Consider the following 25,543-nt stretch of genomic DNA (forward strand, 5'->3'; position numbering starts at 1 on the left):
TAGTATACTATAACTATAAAAAATTGTGGTAAAGCTTAATTTCACATTTCAGTCCTGGCATAGGTATGATATGGCCAAAATTTGTTTAAATTTCTCTTTTTAGCGTTAAGCATTTGGAATTTAATAATATGGAAGCATTTTATATCAAATCAATAAAGAACCGTTTGTTATTACAATAATTGAAAATGTAAGAAATAATATAAATAAATGTAGATATTTATAATCAATAAAAAATCCTCGTTGTCAATATATTAGTTATAATTAATTGATTTAATTTAAAAACTACTAAAAATAAAAATGTTTTGTTATTTTTCCTTCTATAAATTTAAAAGTTTCATTTGATTTGCAAAAAGTTTCATTTCGGTTGCAAATGGTTTCATTTCGGTTGCAAAAGGTTTCATTTCCGCTGCAAACGGTTTCATTTCCACTGCAAAAGGTTTCATTTCCACTGCAAAAGGTTTCAATTCCACTGCAAAAGGTTTCATTTCCGCTGCAAAAAGTTTCATTTGAATTGCAAAAGGTTTCATTTAATCTGAAAATGCTATATACCCGTGTGCTAAATTCGTTCCAAGTCTAGCGTTTTTCTATTAGGCTATGTGTTTATAATATATTTATTTCTGAAATCGGCAAAAACTAATGCTAGGAACACAATTGGAGCGAACGACGAATTTCGCCCTACGCGGCGACAAAATGAGCCGCGAAAATTCGTCGTATGGAACACAATACCGACGAAATTATAAAACAGCTGATGAAGTTGTTTACTTTTTGCTCATTTGTTGACTACAATGAATTATACAAGAACACATAATTCTTTACGTTCTCTATTATAATTTCACTTATGTCCATCTTCTCTATTATAAATTCACTGATATCCATCTTCACTCAGGCGCAAATACACAAATAAATAAACAAATTAATTATGTTTTTTTATACGAGTAACAGATAGTAGAGTGACCATAACAAATTTTAATGTAAAAAGTAACTTTATTTACTAAAACACATAAAATTCGTACAAGTATGGCCACCTTGTACTGTTTTGTTCGCCGGTCGCCGGCGTATGAAATAGAAATAAAGCTAATTGAGTTCGCGGCGACCGACGAAATTTTCGCCGGTGCCGTGATTGTGTGCACTTCCATATACACATATGTGTTTTATTTTTGACGACGAACATACGCCGCGAAAAAATTCGTCGTTCGCTCCAATTGTGTTCCTAGCATAACATGTCAAAGTTATTTTTTGATACAAACATTCGCATTTACGTTTAAACGCAAACATATACACTTGGGCAACAATCGTACATTGGATCAAGGATCGTTTTCTCCTTGTTTTTTTTTTTTTTCTTAATCATGCAAGAAAAATCAGTTATCATAGTAACAGAGCACACGTTTACTCCCGAATCAAGTACCGTATGCACCTGCTAATAGTGGCTTACTTTACCTCCGGTAGTGTGTACCACATTTTATTTTCATTTCCCCGCCAAAAAGTCATGCACACAGAGTCCCTTTCAGTTTTAAGCTTTCGATAACGATAAATGCCAATGAATTTGTTCCGTTATGTTCTTCTTCGTTTTGCAGCTTCCTTGCAAAATGTTCGTTCGATCTCGGCTTTAAAGATTACGTTTGCGCGCAAATTCTGTTGTTAGATAAAATATTTAAGAAAAATGCATAAAAGTGTTACAAAAGTGTAGTATTTACAAAATATATGTTAAATTATTTCCCTCAAGGAGTGTTTGCTTGAAGTAAATGTGTTGTTTTGCAAAAAATGTCTTCTATGAGTAGTTATCAAATTAAAATAAATGAAAATTGTGTTGAAAAGTTTAATTGTAGAAAAAGTAAGAAGGCATTCATGCAATTGGCGTTAAAAAACAGGAAGTTGTGTTAAAATGCGTGTATTTAATATTAAATGTGAAGTGCGTGTGTTATAATAGGTCTTAGGTGTGTTGCGATTTCGCCTGTGTGCCAAACAGCAAATATGTGGTAAGTTCATGTACAACGTCTTTATAATTCAGTCCATTCTTTTCCTATTTTGTCTTTGTTTTACAGTTCAAATTATATTGTTGATAGTTTTCAATGGAGATTAGGAGATTTTAATAAGAGAGGCCTTCTACTGTGGAAGATATGGATTACAGATCTGATATTGAATACAGATATTGTCTACAGATCTGAAATAATATGGGAAGTATGGATTGAGCATTTTATGAATGCGTATCATTATTTGAAGGTCTCCCAATAATATAGTGAGCACCTCCTTTTGGTTACAAAATATATAAGAGAATAATTAATTTTTGCGAGTCTTCTACTTCTTGTCCTTCAATTCGGAAGTTGCCCACAAAATATGTCGTAAAATCTATCATTAAATCAATATAAAATCATGTTGAGATGTCTATTGATACTCACGCCCATTTTTATGCCATCAGCCATATGGCTACAGCGGTTATATTTAGTATTAAATGATACATACCAAATTGTGTCTCATCAAAATAACGGCCTGAACATTTTTAGGCAAAATCCCTTTCAGGATATTAGGAAGTGATTTAGCCACGTCCGACTTTGTGTACGCACGTTAACTTTCCATGCAATACATCGTAATATTTCTAAGGCTCAGACTGAGTTCCAAATTGTGTAACTTCCGCCTACTCCTTGTACTTCCCCAAAATCGATTAAAAAAGCAAATGGGTTGTTCGTTTTCCTTCGATATTTACACATCTTAATATTTGAATCAGCTTTAGTCCCGATGAAGAAATAAAAAAATCGTTTCACCTACTGGTACCTCCGCTACAAGGGTTCAACATTTAAAATAAATACGAGTGTTATAAAATTCAAGCTTAGCAGAAAGAATCTTCTCTTTACATTACATTAGATCTAGTATGAATATGGATCTTGGCCCACTCATTCTGCTACATTCCCCACAGAGGGTACATATTTTGAACAATTATAATCCTCTATAACATGCAAAACAAGTCAACGATTTTTCTCAAACTTTGTACAACTCAATACTGTTGTCATATATAGATATAATATGAATATTTGAATATATCTGTCCATTTCTTTCGGTGTTCTTTCACAAAGAGACAAAATTTTGAGTAATAATTACTCTCGTAAAATCGGATCCTATTTTAATCAGTCTTGGTGCATTGCATTTTTTTTTGTCCATATATGGACAAGTGAGAAAGTAAAATATATGAGTCCACTTTTTCTTGCTACCTCATCCAAAATAGTTACAAAAAATGTTGCATACCACACAGAAAACTCATATTGAGCGAATGGAGTACCAGATATAGTTCAAACTTGCCACATTGTAATGGACAATATTTGTCCACCAATTCTTGTACCTTCGCCACAGGAGTTTCAAAGAAAGATCGTACAAACATCTTATATAAATTCCAAATTTGGTCCGTGGCGATATTCATCTCAGATTTAAGACAGGAGCGAACAACGCCCTCTCTTTATCTTTGTATGTCCATTTAGCCAAGTTTTGCTCAGTTCCAGTACCTGTGAGAATATACTAGTTTTTGAATTTTCTTAGATATCATAAAGGGAAAATCGGTTATCAAAGGAAAAACTTTTCCATGTTTGCAGTTCTGGAACTCATACTTTTTAAGATAAAACTTGGAAAATTTTGAACAATGATATTATCCTCGGATGCTTGCCATTGAACAAAGGATATCACTTACTTTTCTGGTCTTTTTCTGTCCGCAATTTCCAATCAAAGTTACTGATATTTGATACTTCGGGTGAGGAGTAATGCACTCGCTGACAAATATTAATTGTATACAATGAAATCTTCCGAATTTCGGTATCTTGAAGGTTTCGACAAAATTTCCGTTTAATTTAACAGATCCTGGAACAGGCACACCTCTTATATAAACGGAATTATTTTTTTACTTCTTTATTATTTCTGACATATAAGTTGCTCTATGGTCCCCTCGTCCTCCCAGAGCTTGCAGATATCAATAGCTAGCAAGATTTTAATTTCTGAAAGTTGCATTCATTTATCGAAAGTTATTGCTGATATAGCGTTACCACAAATTAATATATTTTTTAAGTTAAATTTCAGCTTTATTGGACTGGAACTATTGTTGAGATCATCCTCTTTCTGCCCATATAAGTTTTTGTTAATGAAAATATTTGTATGTTAACTAAGCTAAATAATAGGGAGCTATCCTAAAACATGAACTCATGTTGGTATGCACAAAATACGCACATAACAAATTACTCTCAATTCAACTGGTGGGAAAACTTAAAATTATTTGTATGTTCACAAAGGCAAAATAATAGGGAGCTAGACTTCAACATGAGCCCATGTTGATATCCACAAAAATAACACATACCAAATTACTATCAATTCAAATAGTGGAAAAGCTTAAACATTCCTAGTCCTTTTTGATATTTTTTGGCTCTCAATGCTGTCTAGTCAATACATCTTAGTCTCTAAACAACCTAAAATGGAAATTTTCAAATTATCTTTATCGGAATTTGTTATATCGAATGCCGTTATTTGGTCCCCGTTCTTTCAATGGGCTATATTTTTGGACTGTATTAAGTGACTTTTGTTCAATGTATCCAAATAGAAAATCGCAATATACGGAAAAAAACTCTTCAAGTTTTTTTTTTTTTTTAATTAAAAACTTGACTTCTTTCTCGCTAATGAAGGTTTCTCCTTTTCACTCACAGTTTACGGTAAATATTCTGTGGACGTGATACCCTTGGAATATTATTACCGAATACCTTAACATATTGGGACACATAATTGGTCTACTTAATTTTCGATTTGTATGGTTTACGTGTAATTTCCAATTTCTCTTTCTAATAATCATCATAGACCTGGAAGCAACATTTTCTAAAAACCTACCTCTAAAAACTTTTTGGCCCAAAGTGTGAAATATCGATTTTCCTATCGCCTATGTTGATTTGATTGGCCCAGTGTTGTTATATGAGATTAATAAAAATAAAACACAATTGTTTGTAGGCACTTTGCTTTATTGAATTGTTTATGATTTTTTTTCTAATAAAAACCGTAAAAAAATAAAATTTAACACTAGGGTAAAAATGACCCATTTTCACATCTTCCGAAACCCTGTTGGAACATCTGCAAAAAAAAAAAAGAGAAAAATTATCATTAGAAAATTGAATTTAATTAGAGATCATTATGATGTGTAAACGATGTGTCAGTGATAACAAATTTTTTCATGTTTTTAAATGGATCAATGAGATTCCTACATATATATCATCACACTAAATAAATTATCTAGATATGGCGTTTGGAGATTCTTACCTTTGGCGATTTATAGAAATCATCTATTTCTGGTTCAGGAGGCACCGATTTTTAAACTAAAATGGAATAAAAAGTTGAATTAGTTTTTTAATCAAATTATTTCTTTTTTTACAACAATGGTTCTATAAGTATTTTCAGTTATGAATGTTATTTTCATGTTTTTAAATGGATCAATGAGATTCCTACATATATATCATCATTTTAGAACTGAAGTTTTTCTTTTATTAAATTCAAATGCTTACCTTGAGTTCAAGTGAAATAAATTGTTCCTCATCCGAAGTTTTTAAAACTGAAATAAAAGAGAAATTTTAAAAATTAATATTTGTTTTTATAGTTTAGATATATAATAAAATCTTTACAGATTTATCAGTTTTAATAAAGTTGTTTTCATATTTTTGAAATCAATGAGATTCCTACTAAATATATCATCATTTTGATAAGGAACAATAATCAAGAATTGTGGTTGGAAACAAAATCAAACTAGAGCCCTGTGTATGTAGGTCGAAATAAAAACACCAATTCCAGGTATGTTTCTCAAAATGTTATTCAATTCAAATAATTTAAAAGATTTGAAAAGACATATAATTGTTTTCCTTCCGGATTCATTTTCTTTCGACATAGATAAAAGGGTCCTTGAGAATGTACCATAATTCAAAATCCTGAAGCATTTCTTTTTTAATTGAAATTTCAAAACATTTTTATCAAGTTCAATAGAGTTATAAGAATATATTTTATGGTGTTCCAGAACAGAAAAAAATACAAAACTAGTAGATTCTTGCAGGTTCTGGAATGGACCACTATTTGTCTTTGATCAAAATTAAACATTAAAAAAAAAACAGTATTTTTTATTATGGCAAATAAACTTGAAATGGTTTCCTATTTTTGACTTGAAAAAATTTGCTCCACATTTTGTACTTGATTTTTAAAGTCGATACCCTTTTAAGGTGAGAGTACATAAACAGCTTGAAGTCTTCACGTGGTATATTTTGTGACATATAAAGGGATGCCAGAGCAGCATTCATATTCTGCCATCATTTTCCTTTATAATTTGACATTAATATGCCTAGCCATATGATGTCAAGCTGCTTATGTACCCTCACCTTTATGTTTTTTTTAATTTAAAAAATTGTTTAATAATTACCTTTTAAAGGGGAGGGGAAATCCGACATCATCTGGCCTCTGAGTTCACCTAAATATTCTGCCTTAAATAAAAGCTGAAAAAGATCTAAGAGAAAAATGATGTATGGAAATGGTTATGGATTCCCACATTCAATAGAATTCGAAATGAATCATTTTGATGACAGTACAGGAATATTTGCCCAAAAAGTCGAAGGGAAATTAAACACATTTTCTTTTTTTTTACACAGTGGTTCTTTGATAAGTTTTGTTGGTTCTATGCATTTATGTTAAACTTTTCAAGTATTATATTATAGTGTTGGTTCATGTTGGTTTTTTTATAAATTGTGTAAAACATTTCTATTTAAATATAGAAAATTTGTATGTGTGTGTGTAATTATCTCAATATAACAAGTAGCACAATATAAAATTGATTTATATGATGCCGATCTTGTTGGCGATGTCAAGAGCATCGTAGTCACGAGCCAAACGAACGTAGGCCTTCTTCTTGCCATCGGGTCTCACCAAGATGTTGACCTTAGCGACCTTAATGTCGTACAACTTGCGGGCAGCAGCACGAATGTGGTTCTTGTTGGCATTCAAGTGAGTCAAGAAGACCAAGGTGTTGTTGTCTTCGATCTTCTTCATGGCTGCTTCAGTGGTCAATGGGTATTTGATGATGTTGTAAGCATCCATGCTAGAAGAGAGGGAGAAAGAGAGAAACATTAAAATTCAATTGTACAAGATTAAGAAAATTATTTAAATTAAATAGTTTCCTTTTTTTAATTTTGGAAGTCTGGTATATAAAATATTGGAAATTTTTCAAAATAAATTTCAGTATTTTTTTAAAAATATCGAAAATTGTCATATTCACAAAAGATCTTGCGTTATCAAAAATATTTGAATGTGTAAAATTTAAAGAAAGTTGGATCCTTTTTTCGCTTTTTTTGAGCGTTTAGTTTTTCAAAATCTTGAACCCTCTGTGGCGGAGGTGCCAGAAGAAATGGTCCGATCTCTACCATCTTTATAAAAGATCTTGTGCTAATGGGAATATTGAGAAGTACTAAGTCTGAATGGAATCAAATTTGCTTCACGGAAATTCAAAATTTTAACCCTTGGTGGGGGTGGTACCAGAAGGAGTAGACCGATATATCCCATCTTCACAACATATCCTGTGTTGGCAGAAATAATGGGATGTGTGAAATATAAAGAGAACTGGATGCTTATTTCGGATTTTCTATTCGTTATTGGTTATACTCCCCCCCTTTGTGGGGGAGTTACCAGTAGGAGTGGTCCGACATATCCATATCTATAGCAGATCTTGTGTTAGTAGAAGTAATGGGATGTGTAAAATATGAAGGTAACCGGATGTTTATTTCGAATTTTCTGATCGTTTTGGGTATTCAAAATGTTGATCCTTTGTGGGGGATGTACCAAAAGAAATGGTCAGATCCCTCCCATCTTTATAACAGATATTGTGTTGATGGAAACATTGAGATGTGCCAAGTCTGGATTGAATAGGATGTTAATTTCGTGTTTTAATTAACATCCCTTTGTGGGGGAGGTACCATAAGGAATGGACCGATCTTTTCAATCTTCACACGAGACCTTGGGTTAATAAAAATATTGTGATGTGAGTAATTTGAAGACAATCGGACTCTTAGATCACATTTTATGAGAGTAATAATTATTCCAAATGTTGACCGTTTGTGGGGGAGGTACTTCATGGAGTGGACCGATATTGTCCATTTTCTCATTTGACCTAGCACTGATGCAAATATTAGGATATGCAAAGTAGAAGAAGGAGAAGGAGCAAAATCGGATTATCTTTTCTCTTTCTGCGCATTAAATTATTTTCTTTGAAAAAATTCAACCTTTTGTGGGAGAGGTACTAAAAAGAGTGGGCCGATATTGTCCAACTCCGAACTCTATATAAGCCCTGAGCCCAGCACACTGAGTTCTTAGTCCATTTGATAATTTCCTTTCCACAACTAAAATGATTTTGCAATTTAGCCGATCAAGAAAATGCTGCGTTCTACTGTGGCATTAAGGCCCAGCCATTTATAGATAAACTGGAAGATAGGCAAAACTCATAATTGTGTATCCCCCTCCTCCAACTCTTCTAATTTAGCCATGTAAACAATCCACGTGTTCGGCCATACGAATTCAAGCAATATTTCATATTGTTTACATTTAGGGCTTCACAAACCTACATTCCCCTGAGCACGAAGCTGAGAGGGTCAATCATACCCGATAGTGTGTCTAGTAAACAAAAATGTATGATCTCAAATTGAACTTACCGGTTCCTGGTGGGGACACACTTGCGTGGGTATTTGGGGTTGCGGGGCAACTTCAAGGTCTTGGGTCTACGGAAGTGGACATTGGTACGGACCTTGCGGGTACGAGTACCGAAAGCACCCTTGATGACCTAAAAACAACAATAAATAAATCCATTATTAGTAAACACATCCACTTTGACAAGTCCTCTCTCACTCACCTTGGTTTGGGCCTTCTTGGCCTTCAACAAAGCAACAGCCTTGGCCTTGGAGGTACCCTTGGTAACCTTAGAGCCGGGTTTGGCGGCAACCTTCTTGCCCTTGGCAGCAGCACGAGCCTTGGCGGACAATTTAGCCAAAACAGATTGGGGCTTCTTGCCAGCGGCAGCCTTCTTCTTGGCATCCTTGGTCTTTGGCTTGGCCTTGGTGGCGACCTTCTTGGCGGGGGCAGCCTTTTTGGTTACGGGCTTCTTGGTGGCAGCAGCTGCGGGTTTCTTGGCAGCTGGAGCGGCCTTTTTGGCGGCAGGAGCAGCAGCCTTGGCTGTTGTTTCCTTCTTAGCACCAGAAGTGGCAGCAGTAGTTGCCTTCTTCTCGGGCTTCTTGTCGCCAGACTTAGCGCCTAAACAAAACAAAGCAACACAATTAGTTATCAATCAAACATTTCAAAATCAAGCAGATTTAAAACGTTGTAAAAAAAAATCCAAAACAATTGTGAGGTTATGTTACCACAAAGTAAATTAATTTAATAAACAATCACGGCAACAGGCAAATCATTATTTAATTTTCAAATGCACTTTACTGAAATACACTTAAGACTCTTCCATGGCATTCATACATCATGTATTTCCTTTATCATTTCCACATTTCATTCATTCATGATGGCATTTGTTGTTTTTCTTTTGCGACATCATCAACACACAACCACACAACGAAGAATGTGAACACACTCGAGTGACGACCACGAGGTACCGCAAATGTTTACCATTTTTCTTGAAATTTTTCACAATTTCCACTTAAATTTTTATTTCATTTATTTATCTTCGCATTCCTTGCACTATTCCACGATATTTGTGATAATTTTTTGGATTTTTCCACGTTAATTTCTATGAAAAATTCTTACCGGATTTCTCGGTTGGCTTTTTGGGTGGCATTTCTACGAGAAAAAGAAATGAAAAGGAAAATTTTTTGTCTTTTTCAATCGGGCGGAAGTTCTTGTTCGAAAATTCGATTATCGAAATTTCGAAACAATGGCGATTTTTGGGAAGTGTTTAGAATTTAGAGTTGTATTTCTTCGATAATTGTTGCCATTCGACAGTGTGGTATGTATGAAATGGGAAAATTGACACAAGTTTGGGTTGTACGATTTGTTGTAGGACAAGAAGCTAAATTTTGTGTTATTCATGGAGAATTTATAGAAATAACTTAATATAATTGAGCGTACTTTGCAATATTAAATTATAAATGGAACTTAGTAATCATATCGAACCTAGTAATCATATATTTGAATAGAGCGAAAAACACGTAAAGAAAACGTTGGGAGTTTTGAACATGGTACAATTTAAAGGTAAGGTAGAGCTAACAGCCGATTAAAATTTTTTTCTAAGTGTGCCCGACTTCTGCCAATTTTGTGTATGTATTATTGTTTGAAAAATGAAAAAAAAAAATATTTTCACAACCAATGATTGGAAGACACATAAATTACGACTCGCGCATTAAAACCATTAACCAGTATAGCCATGAAATTGAAAGATTGAACAGTTAGGATCATATTTTCGAGAGAAAATCCAGACATTTTATTCATTTTTCGCGCTATTCAACTCATTTAAAAAAATGAGGAAATATATGACAAAAAAATGAAAACAATAATTTTGAATGAGTCTGACAGGAAGCAGGCATAGCCTCAGGGCTGTATTTTAGTAGTTTTACGAAGCTGTTCTACCTCCTTTTCGTACCATGGTTTTGAAATATTAAAATGAAAAATATTATTCTATATTTGATGCACATAAATCCCAAAAAAATATATTTTACTCAAATCAAATCATTTGGAACATGTTGCTTCCATTTGTTATAGGGGTATGTAAGTCCGCTTTCGATTGATCGATCAATCGTTTTGCATTATTAAAAGTCTAAAGTCTGCCAACCCAAGTGGGTGATCGTTAGAAAGCTCATGAGGAGTACTTTTTACTCCAATATTCAAACGTTAAAGATTTGATATCAGAATCGCCAATATTTTGAACACAAATGTAGAAGATGATTTGATGATAAATTTTGAATTGTATTTCAATACAAATAATAATGTAATCCTTAACTTTCGGAGAAATATCCGGCCAATGGAATATGTTCGACTGTCAAGGTTATTGAAAACTGAGTATCTCCTAGAATTTAATATAGCTAGTGATCCTAAAATTTAAAAATAAAACGAGTTAAAAGGTATCAGTCGGTTTTGCGACAGATCTATACCCTCAGTCAATGTTCGATTATTTAAATATATTTTGACTTCTGTTATGATTATTCAAACTGTTGACCCTCTATGGAGTGGGTTCTGAAAGAATGGGCCAATACTGTCCATTTCGTATCGGACCTAAATAAATACGATATAAATATTGCGACGTGCCAGGTTTGGACTATATCGACATCTTCCAAGCGAGATAGACCCATAGTTCCTCTTGATGGTCTGCATAGAATCACATTCTGAGTCGATTTATGCATGTCCGCCCGTCTGTCCATGTATTTTTGTAAACAAAGTACAGGTTGCATTTATTGCCCGATCCGGATGAAATTTTGCACAAATCATCTGTTTGACCGAAGGACGAACTCGATTTGTTATTTTTGTCCTCCGCAGCCGTAATATGCACTCTGTAACATCGATGTTTGGAGAATTATATCAAGTACAGCTCAGAAATACTTTTGGTAAATTTTATCGAGATTGGTTCAAATTTGGATGTAGCTCCCATATATATTTTCGTCCGATTTGTCTTTTATTGTGCACCAAACGTGTAATATTAGCCACTTACGACCATATCTCCCATATATATTGTTCATCCAAATTGTTATATTTGTTCTCCACAGCCGTAATATGCACTCCGTAACAACGATTTGAGGGAAATATATCAAATTCAGCTCAGAAATACCTTTACCAAATTTTATCGAGACCGGTTGAGATTTGGATATAGCTTTCAATATATCTTTATCTGATTTCAAGTTAATTGTGCACCAAATGGGTAGTACAAGTCTGAATTGAAAAGAAACAGAATCATCGGCAAATTTAATCCTTTGAACTTTAAATTATAATTATAATCATAGCTTGTATGATTTAATTCTCCCATAAAAACTTTTAATTGTTATGTAAAGCTCTACTAAATATGCAAAGTGGTGTAGGGTATTATAAAGTCGACGCCGCCCGACTTTAATTGGCGGCATCAATGCTTGAGAACAGTGATGTCAGCATTTTTTTAAATATTTTGTGAAAAATAAATAGATTTTTATATATTATTTTATACGACGCCTATCGCAGGTTACTGTAATGTATGCATTTTTCAACAAATTTTACAAATTTCAAAAATTTTTCATTCAAAAATTTCAATTCAATGGTTTGACAGTTCATTGTCCCAGCAGTTGTGTCGATGCGACTACCTTTATTCTTCTACCATGTTAGGAACAATATCAATCTCCGTATAAAATTTCAAAGCTCAAAAAAAGAGTTAACAAATTTAATGTATTTTTCCATTTGATGACACATTAATTTGTTGTCATCGATAGTGCGCTTCGAGTGTTTACGGTAGTCAAAATCTGCCACGTGCACACACGTGAAAAATTTTATTTGATAACTTTGGCAGCATTTTTTATATTGACGCCTAAAAGTATGCTCAACATATTAAAGTGTTTCCCCAGTATGCCATTGTGTGATCTTTCCAAACAAATTATGACTCTTCTTTAATTAAAACCGATTGTGAAATATCGATATAAGAAATCTATGGGTCTTCCAGTAATATACCAGATTTCTTGCAAGTACAGTGGAACTGCTACATATATTCTCTACACGAAATATATTTTGAAGGGTATTCTGAAAGTCAGTGTCTATAAGACCTGGGTAAAGGTTGTATAGGGTGAGATAAAAAAGTGCAACAATGTCAATATTTTTCGATTTTTTTTTAAATTTTATTGAACAAAACCAAAAAATGTCAGAAATAGCTTCAAATTTTAGAATAAGTTTAGATTTGTTTCGAATGTTGCTCTGCGGTATTTTGGCACATTCCCGGCGAAACACTTGCTTGAGGAGATAGACACTTTGGTATTTCTTAGTGCCAACCTTGCTTTTCAAAATACTTCAGACACAACAGTCCAACGGATTGGTATCCGGGGGGTTTTGGTGGCCATTGTGCGCTGGAAATGAAGCGAGGAACCTCATTTTGTAACCATTCTTGGGTGGCGCGTGCTGAGTGCGATGGTGCTGAGTCCTGTTGGAATGGTCAAGGTCTGCGGCTAAAATGTTTGCGTGCCCAAAACTTTAATAACCCTTCAGAATATTTTCGCGATGATATTAGGCATTTATTCTGATGCCACGGTTGATTAATACGAGCGGAGAGCGAGCATCGGCTGTTATGGCAGCCCACACAATCACCATGGCAGGCGTTTGAGTTCTGGTGGCCAACCGATTTCATGCAAGGCTTGGTATATCTTAATATTTCCATCAACACAAAAACTGTTACAAAGATGGTAGAGATCGGACCATTTCTTTTGCTACCTGCCCCACATATGGTTCAAGATTATGAAAAACAAAACTATCAAAGAAAGCGAAATAAGCATTCAACACTCTTCAAATTTCACACCTACAAACATTTTAGATAATGCAATATCTGTTGGGCAGATGATATATATCTGTGAACTCCTTCTGGTACCTCACTCAAAAGGGGTTATAATTTTCAATACTTTTATTTGTCATAACTAGTCGATATATTCCAAACCTGGCACTTCGCAACATTTATATCATATTTATTTTGGTCCGATGCGAAATGGACAATATTGGCCCATTCCTTCGGAATCTACTCCATAGAGGGTCAGTAATTTGAATAATAATAACAGATGTGAAAATATATTTAACTAATCAAATATAGGCTGAGGGTATACATCTGTCGGCGAAACCGACTGATACTTTTTAGCTTGTTTTTAACATGTTTGAGTGTTTACTCACTCACAAAGTGTATGGTAGAGTGCATGGTGGAAAAATACAGGTAGATCCACCAACGCTTGGGAACATTGGTATGTCAAAAATGATTTTTCAAAAATAAGTAGATTTTTATACGTGTTCTTAAGCGACATCAATCGTAGGCTAATGTGATATTTATTTTCCAACAGATTTTACAAATTTCAATAATTTTTCATTCAACATTTTCAATTCCAAAATTGGTTTGACAGTTTATTGTCCCAGCAGCCGCGTTGATGAGACTAACTTTATTCCTGACCATGGGTCATTGATGACACATTAATTTGTTGTCATCGATTTTTTGTGTGTGCTTTGAGTGTTTACCGTATTCATAACATGCCACGTGCATTCATGTGAAACAACTTAGGCAGGATTTTTTATATTGACGCCTAAAAGTATGCTCAACCTATATAACTGTTTTCTCAGTATGCCGTTGTGTGATCGTTCACAACGAGTTGATTTTTGTGTGGCAAACCAATTATGGCTCTTTTTCAATTAAAACAAATTCTTAAATATCGATGGAAGACACCTATGGGTCTTCTAGAAATATACCAGATTTCTTCCAGGTACAGTGGAACTGCTACATATATTCTCTACACAAAATACATTTTGAAAGGCATTCTGAAAAGCAGTGTATATGAGACCTGGGTAAAGATTGTATATCTATGGTGTTCTAATGTGGAAAGAGATAGCTCTGCATGAAAAGGTTCATTTCAGAGCTGTGCTTGTGATTACAACAACAAAATTAGTTAAATAATTTTAAAGCATTGTGCTTGCTTTGTCATCGTTGTTGTTGTAAATTATAACAATATATTTCTCTCTCCTAACTTTGCTAGGGGGGAGCATTGAGCCAAGAATCCCTCATTATTACAATTACTATTACAAGCGGGTTTTGTTCAAATAAGCGTTACTACAAGCATTCTATTTTTTACATACTCACACAGGCACACACACACACGTACAATATACATACATATGTCTTAACATTTATTTGTTGTGGGGTTATAAATTTAACAAATTACACAAATTTATGTCTGGCGAACACGTAGCACGCTTTGTGTAGCACGAGCCACTGCCATATATTGTCGCTTGGTAGAACAGCAGTAGGGGCAGCAGTAACAGAAGAAGACGTAGAAGCTAGGCTACATCAACCTTAACTGAATATAATTAGAATGGGTAGTAAGAAGAGGGCTGGGCAAAGGTTCCCCTTTTTTTTAAAGAAGCTCTTGTTTAAAGTTTTCTGTTTTAGATTTTAATGATTTGAGGTTGTTCTTATCGTGGGGAGATTTTTTGCTTTTGTGTTTTTTTTGGTTTATTAGCATAAAAAGCTTGATGTTGCATGATAATGTGGTTGGTGGAGGAAGTGTAGCGTGAACACCCGGGTTGATTTATCGTGATGAAGATCAGAGTGATAAGGGAATGTGATATGAGGATAGAATGGTGGTGTTGGTGTTGGAGAATTAGAAGGTTGTAGGTGAAAGATTTCCAGGTGAGCTATTTAAGATAGAGTGGCGACATGCTGATAGGTTTCATAAATTAGCTTGTTCTTAAAGGGCATAAGATTAAAATATTAAAAGAAGATCTGCAGGTTTTCTAAAACCTGGGCCTCAATTCTTGTTCTGTGAAATGAAAACTTTATAAAGGAAAGAAATGTCAAATGAAAAATTTTATTAAGAAAATATTTTTCATTTCATATTTTCATAGAACAAGAATCCGCTCTCTGATCTTTTGGGAGTAGAGTTACAGAACTTATCTGTGGGTTCTGTTGCCATTTGAATTTATTTCTCTAAAAAAATTCACATTTCGTACATCTGGTGTAATAGACTAGTGTATTTTTTTCATTTTCTGTCCTGTCCTTTTGACTACGAAATTTTCAATTTTTATACCCTCCACCACAGTATGGAGGGTATATTACGTTTGTCATTCCGTTTGTAACACCTCGAAGTATACATTTTAGACCCTACAAAGTATATATATTCTTGATCAGCATAAAATTCTATGACGATTTAGCGAGGTCCGTCCGTCTGTGGAAATCACTTTAGCTTCCGAACGAAATAAAGTAGATTGATAAAATTATACTCAAATGTATATTATGTCTGCAGGACTTGAAAATGGGAAATTGGGCCATGTAGGTCCACGTTTTGATATAGCCCCCATATACAGGGTAAAATGAAAAAAACTGCAACCAACTTCAGACTGCTATTATTTCTAAGCTACTCGTCTGACAGCTGTTTAAAATATTCCAGTGACAGCTCAGTATATTGTTTACAAACGTACAAAAGCAGTGAGAATTTTCCAGAAAAAAAGTTATTCGTGATGGAATTCAAGCGTGATAGTGTGATTTCTTTATATTTGGCTGGAAAACCACAAGTGGCTATCGTTAGAGCACTCCAGCATTTAAAAGGGAATACATTTTTTGTGTCTCGTATCATCGCTCGTTACCCTGATACTGGTAGCGTAGCCCGACGTCAAGGAAGTGGACGGAAGAAAACAGCAACATCAGCAGAAATGATTCGAAAAGTAAAGAAGCAACTTGATCGAAACTCGCGTCACAGTGGCCGAAAAATGGTTCGTGAGCTGAACATATCGCAATATTCCATTCGGCAAATATTGAAAAATGAGCTTTGGATAAAGCCATTACAATTCCAAAAAGTGGAAGAACTTAGACCGCAACAGAAAGAAAATAGACTCAAAAGAGCTAAAGAGTTGCTTCGCTTGGCCAAAAGTGGTGAATTGCCGAATTCGGTTTTCCCCGTCTCCGATGAGGAAACATTCGTTGTCCAGCAGTTTGTAAAGAAACAAAATGATCGTGTTTACTTGCAAAAGAGGTCAGCCTTCGGTTGACCATCAGAACTCAATCACCGACCATGGTGATGGTGTGGGCCGCCATAACAGCCGATGGTCGCTCTCCGTTCGTATTAATCAACTGTTGCATTAGAATAAATGCTGAATATTATCGCGAAAATAATCTGGAGGGTCTATTAAAGCTTGGGCACGCAAACATCTTGGCCGCAGACCTTGGACATTCCAAGGTCTACGCCTTCGTATGGCTCCCATATAAGGGTACCTCCCGATATTCGGTATTTTGATGATTTTAGCGACATTATTCACCGAAATTGTTTCAAATTTGGTATTTGAAGTTCGTAATGGATTCTCCAGCCTAAGACAGAAAATTGTCTGTGCAGGTCTACGTCTTCGTATAGTGCCCATACAACGGTACCTCGTGATATTCGGTATTTTGATGATTTTAGCGACATTATTCACCGGAATTTTTTCAAATTTGGTATTTGAAGTTCGTAATGGATTCTCCAGCTTAAGACAGAAAATTGTAACGGTACACATAATGGTACCTTCCGATATTCGGTATTTTGGTGGTTTTTGCCACATTTTTTCACCGGAATTGTTTCAAATTTGGTATTTGAAGTTTGTAATGGATACTCCAGCCCTAGACAGTTAATTGTCTGTGCAGGTTCACGTCTTCGTATTGCCCACATATAACGGTACCTCCCGATATTCGGTACTTTGATGATTTTAGCGATATCAATCAGCGGCATTGTTTCAAATTTGGTATTTGAAGTTCGTAATGGATACTCCAGCCCTAGACAGAAAATTGTCAGTGCAAGTCCACTTCTTCGTATAGTCCCCATACAACGGTACCTCCCTATTTTTGGTATTTTGGTGACTTTAGGTACAATATTCACCGAAATTGTTTGAAATTTCGTATTTGAAGTTCGTAATGAATGCTACAGCCTATGACAGAAAATTGTCTGTGCAGGTCCACGTTTTGGTATAGCTCCCACATAACTGCACCTCCCGAAATTCGGTATTTTGATGATTTTAGCGACATTATTCACCGATTTTTTTTCAAGTTTCGCATTTGAAAATTTTAATGGCTTATGACAAAGGTTTCCTTTGCAGGTTCACCTCGTCGTATAGACCCTAATATAACAGCTATATTCTGTGTTTTTAAGATTTAAACAGTTTTTTAATGGATTTTATTTTTTTGAAAATTACCATCAAATCCAAATGGTGGAGGGTATTCAAAGTTCGGCCCGCCCGAAATTACAGCTTTTCTACTTGTTTTTTATATAAATATTACAAACCCCATCCGGAGCACTTCTTATATCGCAGGAGGAAAATCAACATCATAATTTCAAGTACTCTCCGTATATTTAAATTTGTTTTGCTAAGTAAAATTTTAGAAAAATTCGTATCAAAGCGTGAAGTAATAATAAATTAAATCAAAACTGCATATGTTTGTAAAGTTTGCATGAGAAACAAAGACAGGGATGGAAGATGGCTTGAGAAGGCCTAAAAAGGCCTAAAAAGGCCCTCCCAGAATAAAATATATCATTGAAATAAAGAGAAGTTTTTGAAAAATCTCTGCCCAGTTTGGATGCAGATGTTTCTTTAGAGTTGTAAGAAGTAACTGAAAGTTATTTCGGAACGGACACCAGGGCCAAATAAAATATGTGTAATAGCCAGGGTGAAAGCCATTTGTCAATTTGGGTTGGTTCGGTTCAGCGGTTCACGCTACCTTTTGAACCATGGTTCGGGTTTTGAAATGGGGTTTCAGGAGTCTCGAGCCGTGGTTTTGGTTCAGGTCAGGGTTATATGTTAATACATACATATCCAGTTCCGCACACAAACTGCTTGACAGAATTCATTGGATTGGTCGCTGTGGCTAATGCAATTTTGGAGGCACAACTTGTTGAACCGAACCGAACAATTTTTTTTTGTATTGAAATGCGATTTTGGTTCTTTTCAAACGATTTTTTATGGAATTAGTTTGGTTTATGGTTCGGTTCATTTACAGTAATAGCGGTTCGGTTCAAAACCCGTTCATTTCAGAACCGGTTTGCAGTCTTGGTAATAACATCAGTTTACATTGGGGCCTTTTTATAACTCATCCGTAGTTATTGCCCCACTCTTCTACACAGCACTTGAAAATCCATTACTTACGTATATCTTTTCCTTCTTCGCACAATAACTCCCCCAAAAAAGGCACTATGAGTAAATTAAACGATAAAAACAACAACAAAGCTAAAAACATTAATTCGATTCAGTAAAAAACTGCATGTACGGAAAGTATTCATAACACTCGAAATGCAATATGAAATGCATGCAGAGATATGAAAGAAACATGGGGTGGTTCGCAAAAAAAAAAAAAATAAATAAATAAAAAGCTGTAAGTTCGGCTGGGCCGAACTTTGAATATACTACAGCATTTGGTACAAATTTGTCAATTTTCAAAAAAAAAATAAAATCCGTTAAAAATTCTGTTAAAATCTCAAAAATACCGAATATAGCCGTATATTTGGGTCTATATGACGACGTGGACCTGCATAGACAACTTTTGTCGCAAGCTATTACAATATTCAAATACGAAAATTGAAAAAAATCTGTTTATAATGTAGCTAAAATCATCATTCATTGGCTGTGGTATCACTTATGAACTTCAAATGCCGAATTTGAAACAATTCTGGTGCATAATGCCGCTAAAAATCATTAAAATGCCGAATATTGGGGGGTACCGTTATATGGGGACGTGGACCCGCACAGACAATTTTCTGTCATAGGCTGTAGTATTCATTAGGAACTTCAAATACTAAATTTGAAATAGTTCCGGTAAATAATGCCGCTAAAATCATTAAAATGCCGAATATTGGGGGGGTACCGTTATATGGGGGCTATACGAAGACGTGGATCTACATGCCTCGTTTTCTGTCTTTGGATGAAGTATCCATTACGAACTTCAAATACCAAATTTCAAAGAATTGAGGTAAATAATGTCGCTAAAATCATTAAAATACCGAATATTGGTTATATGGAGGCTATACGAAGACGTGGACCTACATGGTCCATTTTCAATACCAAAAATTCTGCAGACATAATATACATTTTGTAAAATTTTATCGATCTACTTCATTTCGTTCGGATGCTAGAGTGATTTCCATAGACGGATAGACGGACGGATATCGCTAAATCGACATAGAATTTTATGCTGATCAAGAATATATATACTTTGTGGGGTCTAAAATGTATATTTCGAGGTGATACAAACGGAATGACAAACTTAATATACCCTCCATACTATAGTGGAGGGTATAAAAAAGAGCAAAGAAAGCTCAAAAGTCGGGCGAGGTCGATTACCATTAAGGATATTTAGTAGAGCTACTCGTATCAAATTAACGTTTATATTGGAAACCGCTACTTCGTCAGCGAAAAATCCACCTTGAAGTTTTAGATTCGGTCCTACAGTTCGTGATAGGCCTTTTTTTACTCAAAATGCACAATTTGTTCAGTTTGACAATCTTTTTTTAATCAAAATTTCAAACATCGTAATAAATTTTCAGACTTCAGACATCGTAATAAATTTTCAGACGCAATGATACCTATTTTCCTAATTCGAAAATGGTTATCTTTTACACCAAAAAGTCTTCAAAATCTTAATTTTGAAGTTTACCGAGAAGGATAATAATAAAACCATTACACAATGGACCCACATTCAATTTTTCTGCCCAAAACTATTTTGACGACTCCATACCTAAACCTTAAATCGCAAAAGTAACCTCAATATCAAATTTCTGGATATCTGCTCTGTAATTTCCCCCATTATCATATTTAGTACCATTTAATATAATTGTAGAATGCTTATCCAAAACCAGCTCATTCACTCAACCACAGAAGCCAACAGTGAGATTCCCTTACCCAATAAAAAATTTAGTAACATGAGTACGCATTTTTAAAACAATCTACATCCCCTATCCTAGATACCAACAGTAATCCAAAGTTAGCACAACTTAGTACTTTTCGAACAATTATAGTACATGTATGTCAAATTTCAGAATTTCAGCTCAATTCTTTTCCCCAAAATACCAAATAAAGTAATATTTAGTTCATTTCGTACAATTTTAGTACACCTTTCCAAAACCACAACCATATTTCAATTCCATATACCAACAGAGACCTCAATATCAAATTTGGGAATTCCAGCCCTGTCTTTCATCCAATTCCAAATTTAGTACTATTTAGGATTTTCGTACAAATATAGGACGCACTTCCAAACAACCGTCAGATCTTGAAGACAGATACCATCAGTAATATACGATTTCAGAATTTTATCTGTATCCCTTCACCCAAAACCAAATAAAGTACCATTCAGTACTTTTCGTACAATAATAATACACAATTTAAAAACCACTTCTTGTTATCTTTATACCAAATTTCAGATTTGAAGTACTAAATGTTCAACAATACCTAACACAGTACTATTTGTTACTTTTCGTGCACTTGGAGTACATGTTTACAAAACCACCTCTTTATCACCAACCAACAATAGGGACTTCCATACAAAAATTCAGAACGCCAGCTTTATCCGTTCACCCTAAACCAACTTGTTCCAAATTTAGTACCATTTGGTACAAGTCGCACACTTAGTACATATTTCCAAAATCACCTTCATAGAGGGTGAGATGAAAAAACTGCAACCAACTTCAGACTGCTGTCATTTCCCAGCCACTCGTCCGACAGCTGTTAAAATTATTCCAATGACAGTTCGCTATATTGTTTACAAGCGTACAAAAGCATTTTGCGAGAATTATCCAGAAAAAAGTTATTCGTGGTGGAATTCAAGCGTGATAGAGTGATTTCTTTACATTTGGCTGGAAAGCCACAAGTGGCTATAGTTAGAGCATTCCAGCACTTAATGGGTAATAAAGCATTTGTGTCTCGTACCATCGCTCGCTACCGTGATACTAGGAAAGTAGTCCGACGTCAGGAAGTGGACGAGAGAAAACAGCAACATCAGCTGAAATGGTTCGAAGAGTAAAGAAGCGACTTGATTGAAATCCGCGTCGTAGTGGCCGAAAAATTGCTCGTGAGCTGATCATATCGCAATATTCCATACGGCAAATATTGAATGAAATGAGCTCGGGACAAAGCCATTGAAATTCCAAAAAGTGCAAGAACTTACACCGCAACAACGGCTCAAAAGAGCTTAAGAGCTGCTTCGCTTGGCCGAATGTGGTGAACTGCCGCATTTGGTTTTCTCCGCTCCGATAAGAAAACTTTCGTTGTCCAGCAGTTTGTAAACAAACAAAACGATCGTGTTTACTTGCCATAGAGGTCAGCTGAAAATATACACCTTCGATTGGCCACCAGAACTCAAGCGCCGGCCATGGTGATGGTGTGGGCCACCATAACAGCCGATGGTTGCTCTCCGCTCGTATTAACCGACCGTGGCATCAGAATATATGCCAAATATTATCGCGAAAATATTCTGTAGGATGTATTAAAGCCTTGGACACGCAAACATCTTAGCCGCAGACCTTGGACATTCCAACAGGATTCAGCACCATCGCACTCAGCACGCACCACCCAAGAATGGTTACAAAATGAGGTTCCTCGCTTCATTTCCAGTGCACAATGGCCACCAAAATCTCCGGATACCAATCCGTTGGACTATTGTGTCTGGAATATTTTGGAAAGCAAGGTTGGCACTAAAAAATACCAAAGTGTCGATTACCTCAAGCAAGCGCTTCTCCAGGAATGGCCCACAAAATACCCCAGAGCAACATTCGGGCAGCGTGTGACGGTTTCATTGGCCGTTTGAAGGCCATAATTCGTGCCAAAGGTGATCAATTCGAACAAATCTAAACTTATTCTAAAATTTGATGCTTTTTTCCCAAATTTTGTTTGCATTCATTTGAAAAAAATGTAAAAAATCTAAAAATTATGGCGTTTGACATTGTTGCGGTTTTTTATCTCACCCTGTATATTTCAATAATCGAATATTGGATGAGGGTATATATCTGTTCGAAAAACCGATCGGTACTTTTTGACTTGTTATCCACGAATAAGGGTATATTTTTATCCACAATCATGGATAATTATTTTATCCACTTCTGTGGATAATAATTATATCCACATCGTTCCACCCTAATGTCCAAATAAATTCATACCTTTACATATTCCAACAAGGCTCATATTGCTCTTCTTCTGGGGGAGATGTAACTACGATTTATATATGTACCTACATATGCATGTAACCCGCAGAAGAGAAGGTTTAAGCCACCTTACGCATTACGCAGTCAGTCGCTTGGTTGGCCCCTTTGCATTTTATTGTTGCGAGCGTTGATATCGCATACACGTCGTCGTCGTCGTTCCCGGCAATTCTGACGCGTTCCCTTTTTGGCAAACGTACTTCGTCATAGCTTCTTATAGTATTTTGATATTCCTGACCTAAGAAATACGTACTTACACCTGTTAGAAGTTTGATGTGTGGGTTACTCCAACAAGCCGGCATCGATGTTTTAGGGGAAGATCCGACCATTTGCTAGACTCATATAATCGCTTGTGTTTCGGCTTTGTAATTTGGCATATAAGACCAAATACTATAACAGAAATCACTGAACTATAGCCACATATTTGTAGTTAAAAAACAACAACAACAAAAACTACTGGCGGTTTTAAGACAGCTAGACAGTCAGCCACTCAGCCAACCATTCAATGAAATATTTAGTAACGAAGTAGAAAAGAAAGAAAAAACCTACCACCGCCACTACAATCTTTGCCGGCAATGAATCGTTCCTTGGCCACACAACTCCACTACAAAGTTTTTTCTTCTGAATTCGCTTTTTTGGGCAATTCTCTCCACTGCCATGTCAGGCGGTGTAAAAATTTGTTACGTGCTGCTATGTTTTATCATTGGCAACAAAGTGAAGTCAGAAGTGAAGTGAAGAGAACAGTACCAACAACAACAACAACACCAACACCATATGTAATTATTACAAGTCAGAACTCTTAGCCCTGTTTTATGTGAAGCGGCAACATTCGTTCGCTACCTATCGCAAGCAACAGACCACCACTGGGCCAAACCGTAGTTTAATCGTAATTCCGGTTATTTGCGGCGTAGAGTTTTTCGATTTGGTGTTAAACGAGAGAGAGAGAGAGGAAGTGATTTGTCTGGCAACCAGAAAAAGGATATTACCGGAAATCGGTGTTGCCAGATGTTGTGGAAGTACTATTAAGCGAATTGTGTGTGATTTCAGACAAATGTTGACCGCGACTGCCTCTCAAATTGCCCATGCGCCTCACATTCGTAATATGATATTTGGTATAAGACATCAGAAATAGCTATGAAATAGCTCTGCTAAATTTTATCATTATATAAGGTTTATATTTGAATTTAATCCCCATATATATCTTCATCCCCCAAATGGGATACATTTTTCCCCATTCAATAAAATTAATCGTGGGAGCAATTACTGGATTTCGTGGAACTCGGTTCCCCTCTCGAAGAAAAGAAATTTGTTATATGGCAATCCTATTTGGTACATGGGTTTCGAATTTGGTGGAAATCGGCTTAGAGGTGGATATATCTCCCATAGCCCGGAGGGTTTCGAATTTGGTGGAAATCGGCTTAGAGGTGGATATATCTCCCATAGCTCGAATAGTTCTACGAAATATACCTAGTGGTGTAGGGTATTCCATTGTCGGTCCCGCCAGACTTTTGACCTTTTCTTTAATGATTTCCATTTAATTTCACCAAATTTCAGAACACTTTTTGGAACAGCCCTTAGTTAAACATATTAACAGCCATTTTAAAACATAGTTTTTGAAGGCACTTCAAGGTCATAGACTCGGATTTTTCAAAGAAATTTTTGAAGGTTCTTTGGATTTTTGAGGAATATATTTCTAGACCCTTTAAGTCCACAAACGTGAATTTTTTAAAGAATATTTATTTTGCCATCGATTTTTTAAAGAATATTTTTTGGAGGCCGACGCGTCGATTTTTTAAGTAATATTTTTTAAGGCCCTTCATTTGGAAGTCATGATCGTGGATTTTAAAAAAGAATATTTTTTGGATGCCATTCAAGGCACCAGCCATCGATTTTTAAGAATATTTTTTGGAGGCCGACGCGTCTATTTTTTAAATAATATTTTTTAAGGCTTTCCATGACCCTTCAAGGCTACAAGCGTGGATTTTAAGAGAATATTTTTGAGGACCCTTTAAGGCCACAAGCGTGGATTTTAAGAGAATATTTTTGAGGACCCTTCAAGGCTACAAGTGTGGATTTTAAGAGAATATTTTTGAGGACGCGTCTATTTTTTAAATAATATTTTTTAAGGCTTTCCATGACCCTTCAAGGCTACAAGCGTGGATTTTCAGAGAATATTTTTGAGGACCCTTCAAGGCTACAAGCGTGGATTTTCAGAGAATATTTTTGAGGACCCATCAAGGCCACAAGCGTGGATTTTCAGAGAATATTTTTGAGGACCCTTCAAGGCTACAAGCGTGGATTTTCAGAGAATATTTTTTAAAAACAGTTCAAGCTGGAGGTCCTTCATTGATCAGATGTTGAATTTTAAGAATATTTCCTAAGCCATCCAAAGCAACAACCGTAGATATTTTAGAACATATTTTTGAAGACCCTTCAAGGCCACAAGCATGGATTTTCAGAGAATATTTTTTTACCTTCCACCATACTATGGAGGGTATATTAATTTTGTTATTCCGTTTGTAACTCCTCGAAATACTCATGTCAGACCCAACAAAGTATATATATTCTTGATCAGCGTAGAATTCTAAGTCGATTTAGCCATGTCCGTCTGTCTGTCTGTCCGTCTGTAATCACGCTATCTTTCGAACGAATTGAGATACAAGGCTAAA

General features: G+C 35.4%; 1 protein-coding gene across 1 annotated transcript; it reads right to left on the reverse strand.

Annotated features, from left to right (window-relative positions):
- Positions 1-6,621: 6,621 nt before the first annotated feature.
- Positions 6,622-9,936, reverse strand: LOC101891700 (large ribosomal subunit protein uL23). The gene is made up of 4 exons (XM_005182265.4): positions 9,787-9,936; positions 8,888-9,285; positions 8,691-8,818; positions 6,622-7,087 (listed from the first exon to the last, which is right to left on the reverse strand). Exons 1-4 carry the CDS (start codon positions 9,815-9,817, stop codon positions 6,826-6,828), a joined length of 819 nt encoding a protein of 272 aa, XP_005182322.1. The 5' UTR covers positions 9,818-9,936; the 3' UTR covers positions 6,622-6,825.
- Positions 9,937-25,543: the final 15,607 nt, after the last annotated feature.

This window comes from Musca domestica, unplaced genomic scaffold (genome assembly GCF_030504385.1).
Source record: "Musca domestica strain aabys unplaced genomic scaffold, Musca_domestica.polishedcontigs.V.1.1 38, whole genome shotgun sequence".
NCBI classification, from domain to species: domain Eukaryota; kingdom Metazoa; phylum Arthropoda; class Insecta; order Diptera; family Muscidae; genus Musca; species Musca domestica.

Excerpts from the sequence above, each read along its gene's own strand:
- LOC101891700 (XM_005182265.4), bottom strand. The coding sequence starts at position 9,817 with ATGCCACCCAAAAAGCCAACCGAGAAATCCG. Across the intron at positions 9,286-9,786 it reads AAAGCCAACCGAGAAATCCG|GCGCTAAGTCTGGCGACAAG; the intron begins GTAAGAATTTTT and ends TGTTTTGTTTAG. Across the intron at positions 7,088-8,690 it reads TGTGTCCCCACCAGGAACCG|CATGGATGCTTACAACATCA; the intron begins GTAAGTTCAATT and ends CCTCTCTTCTAG.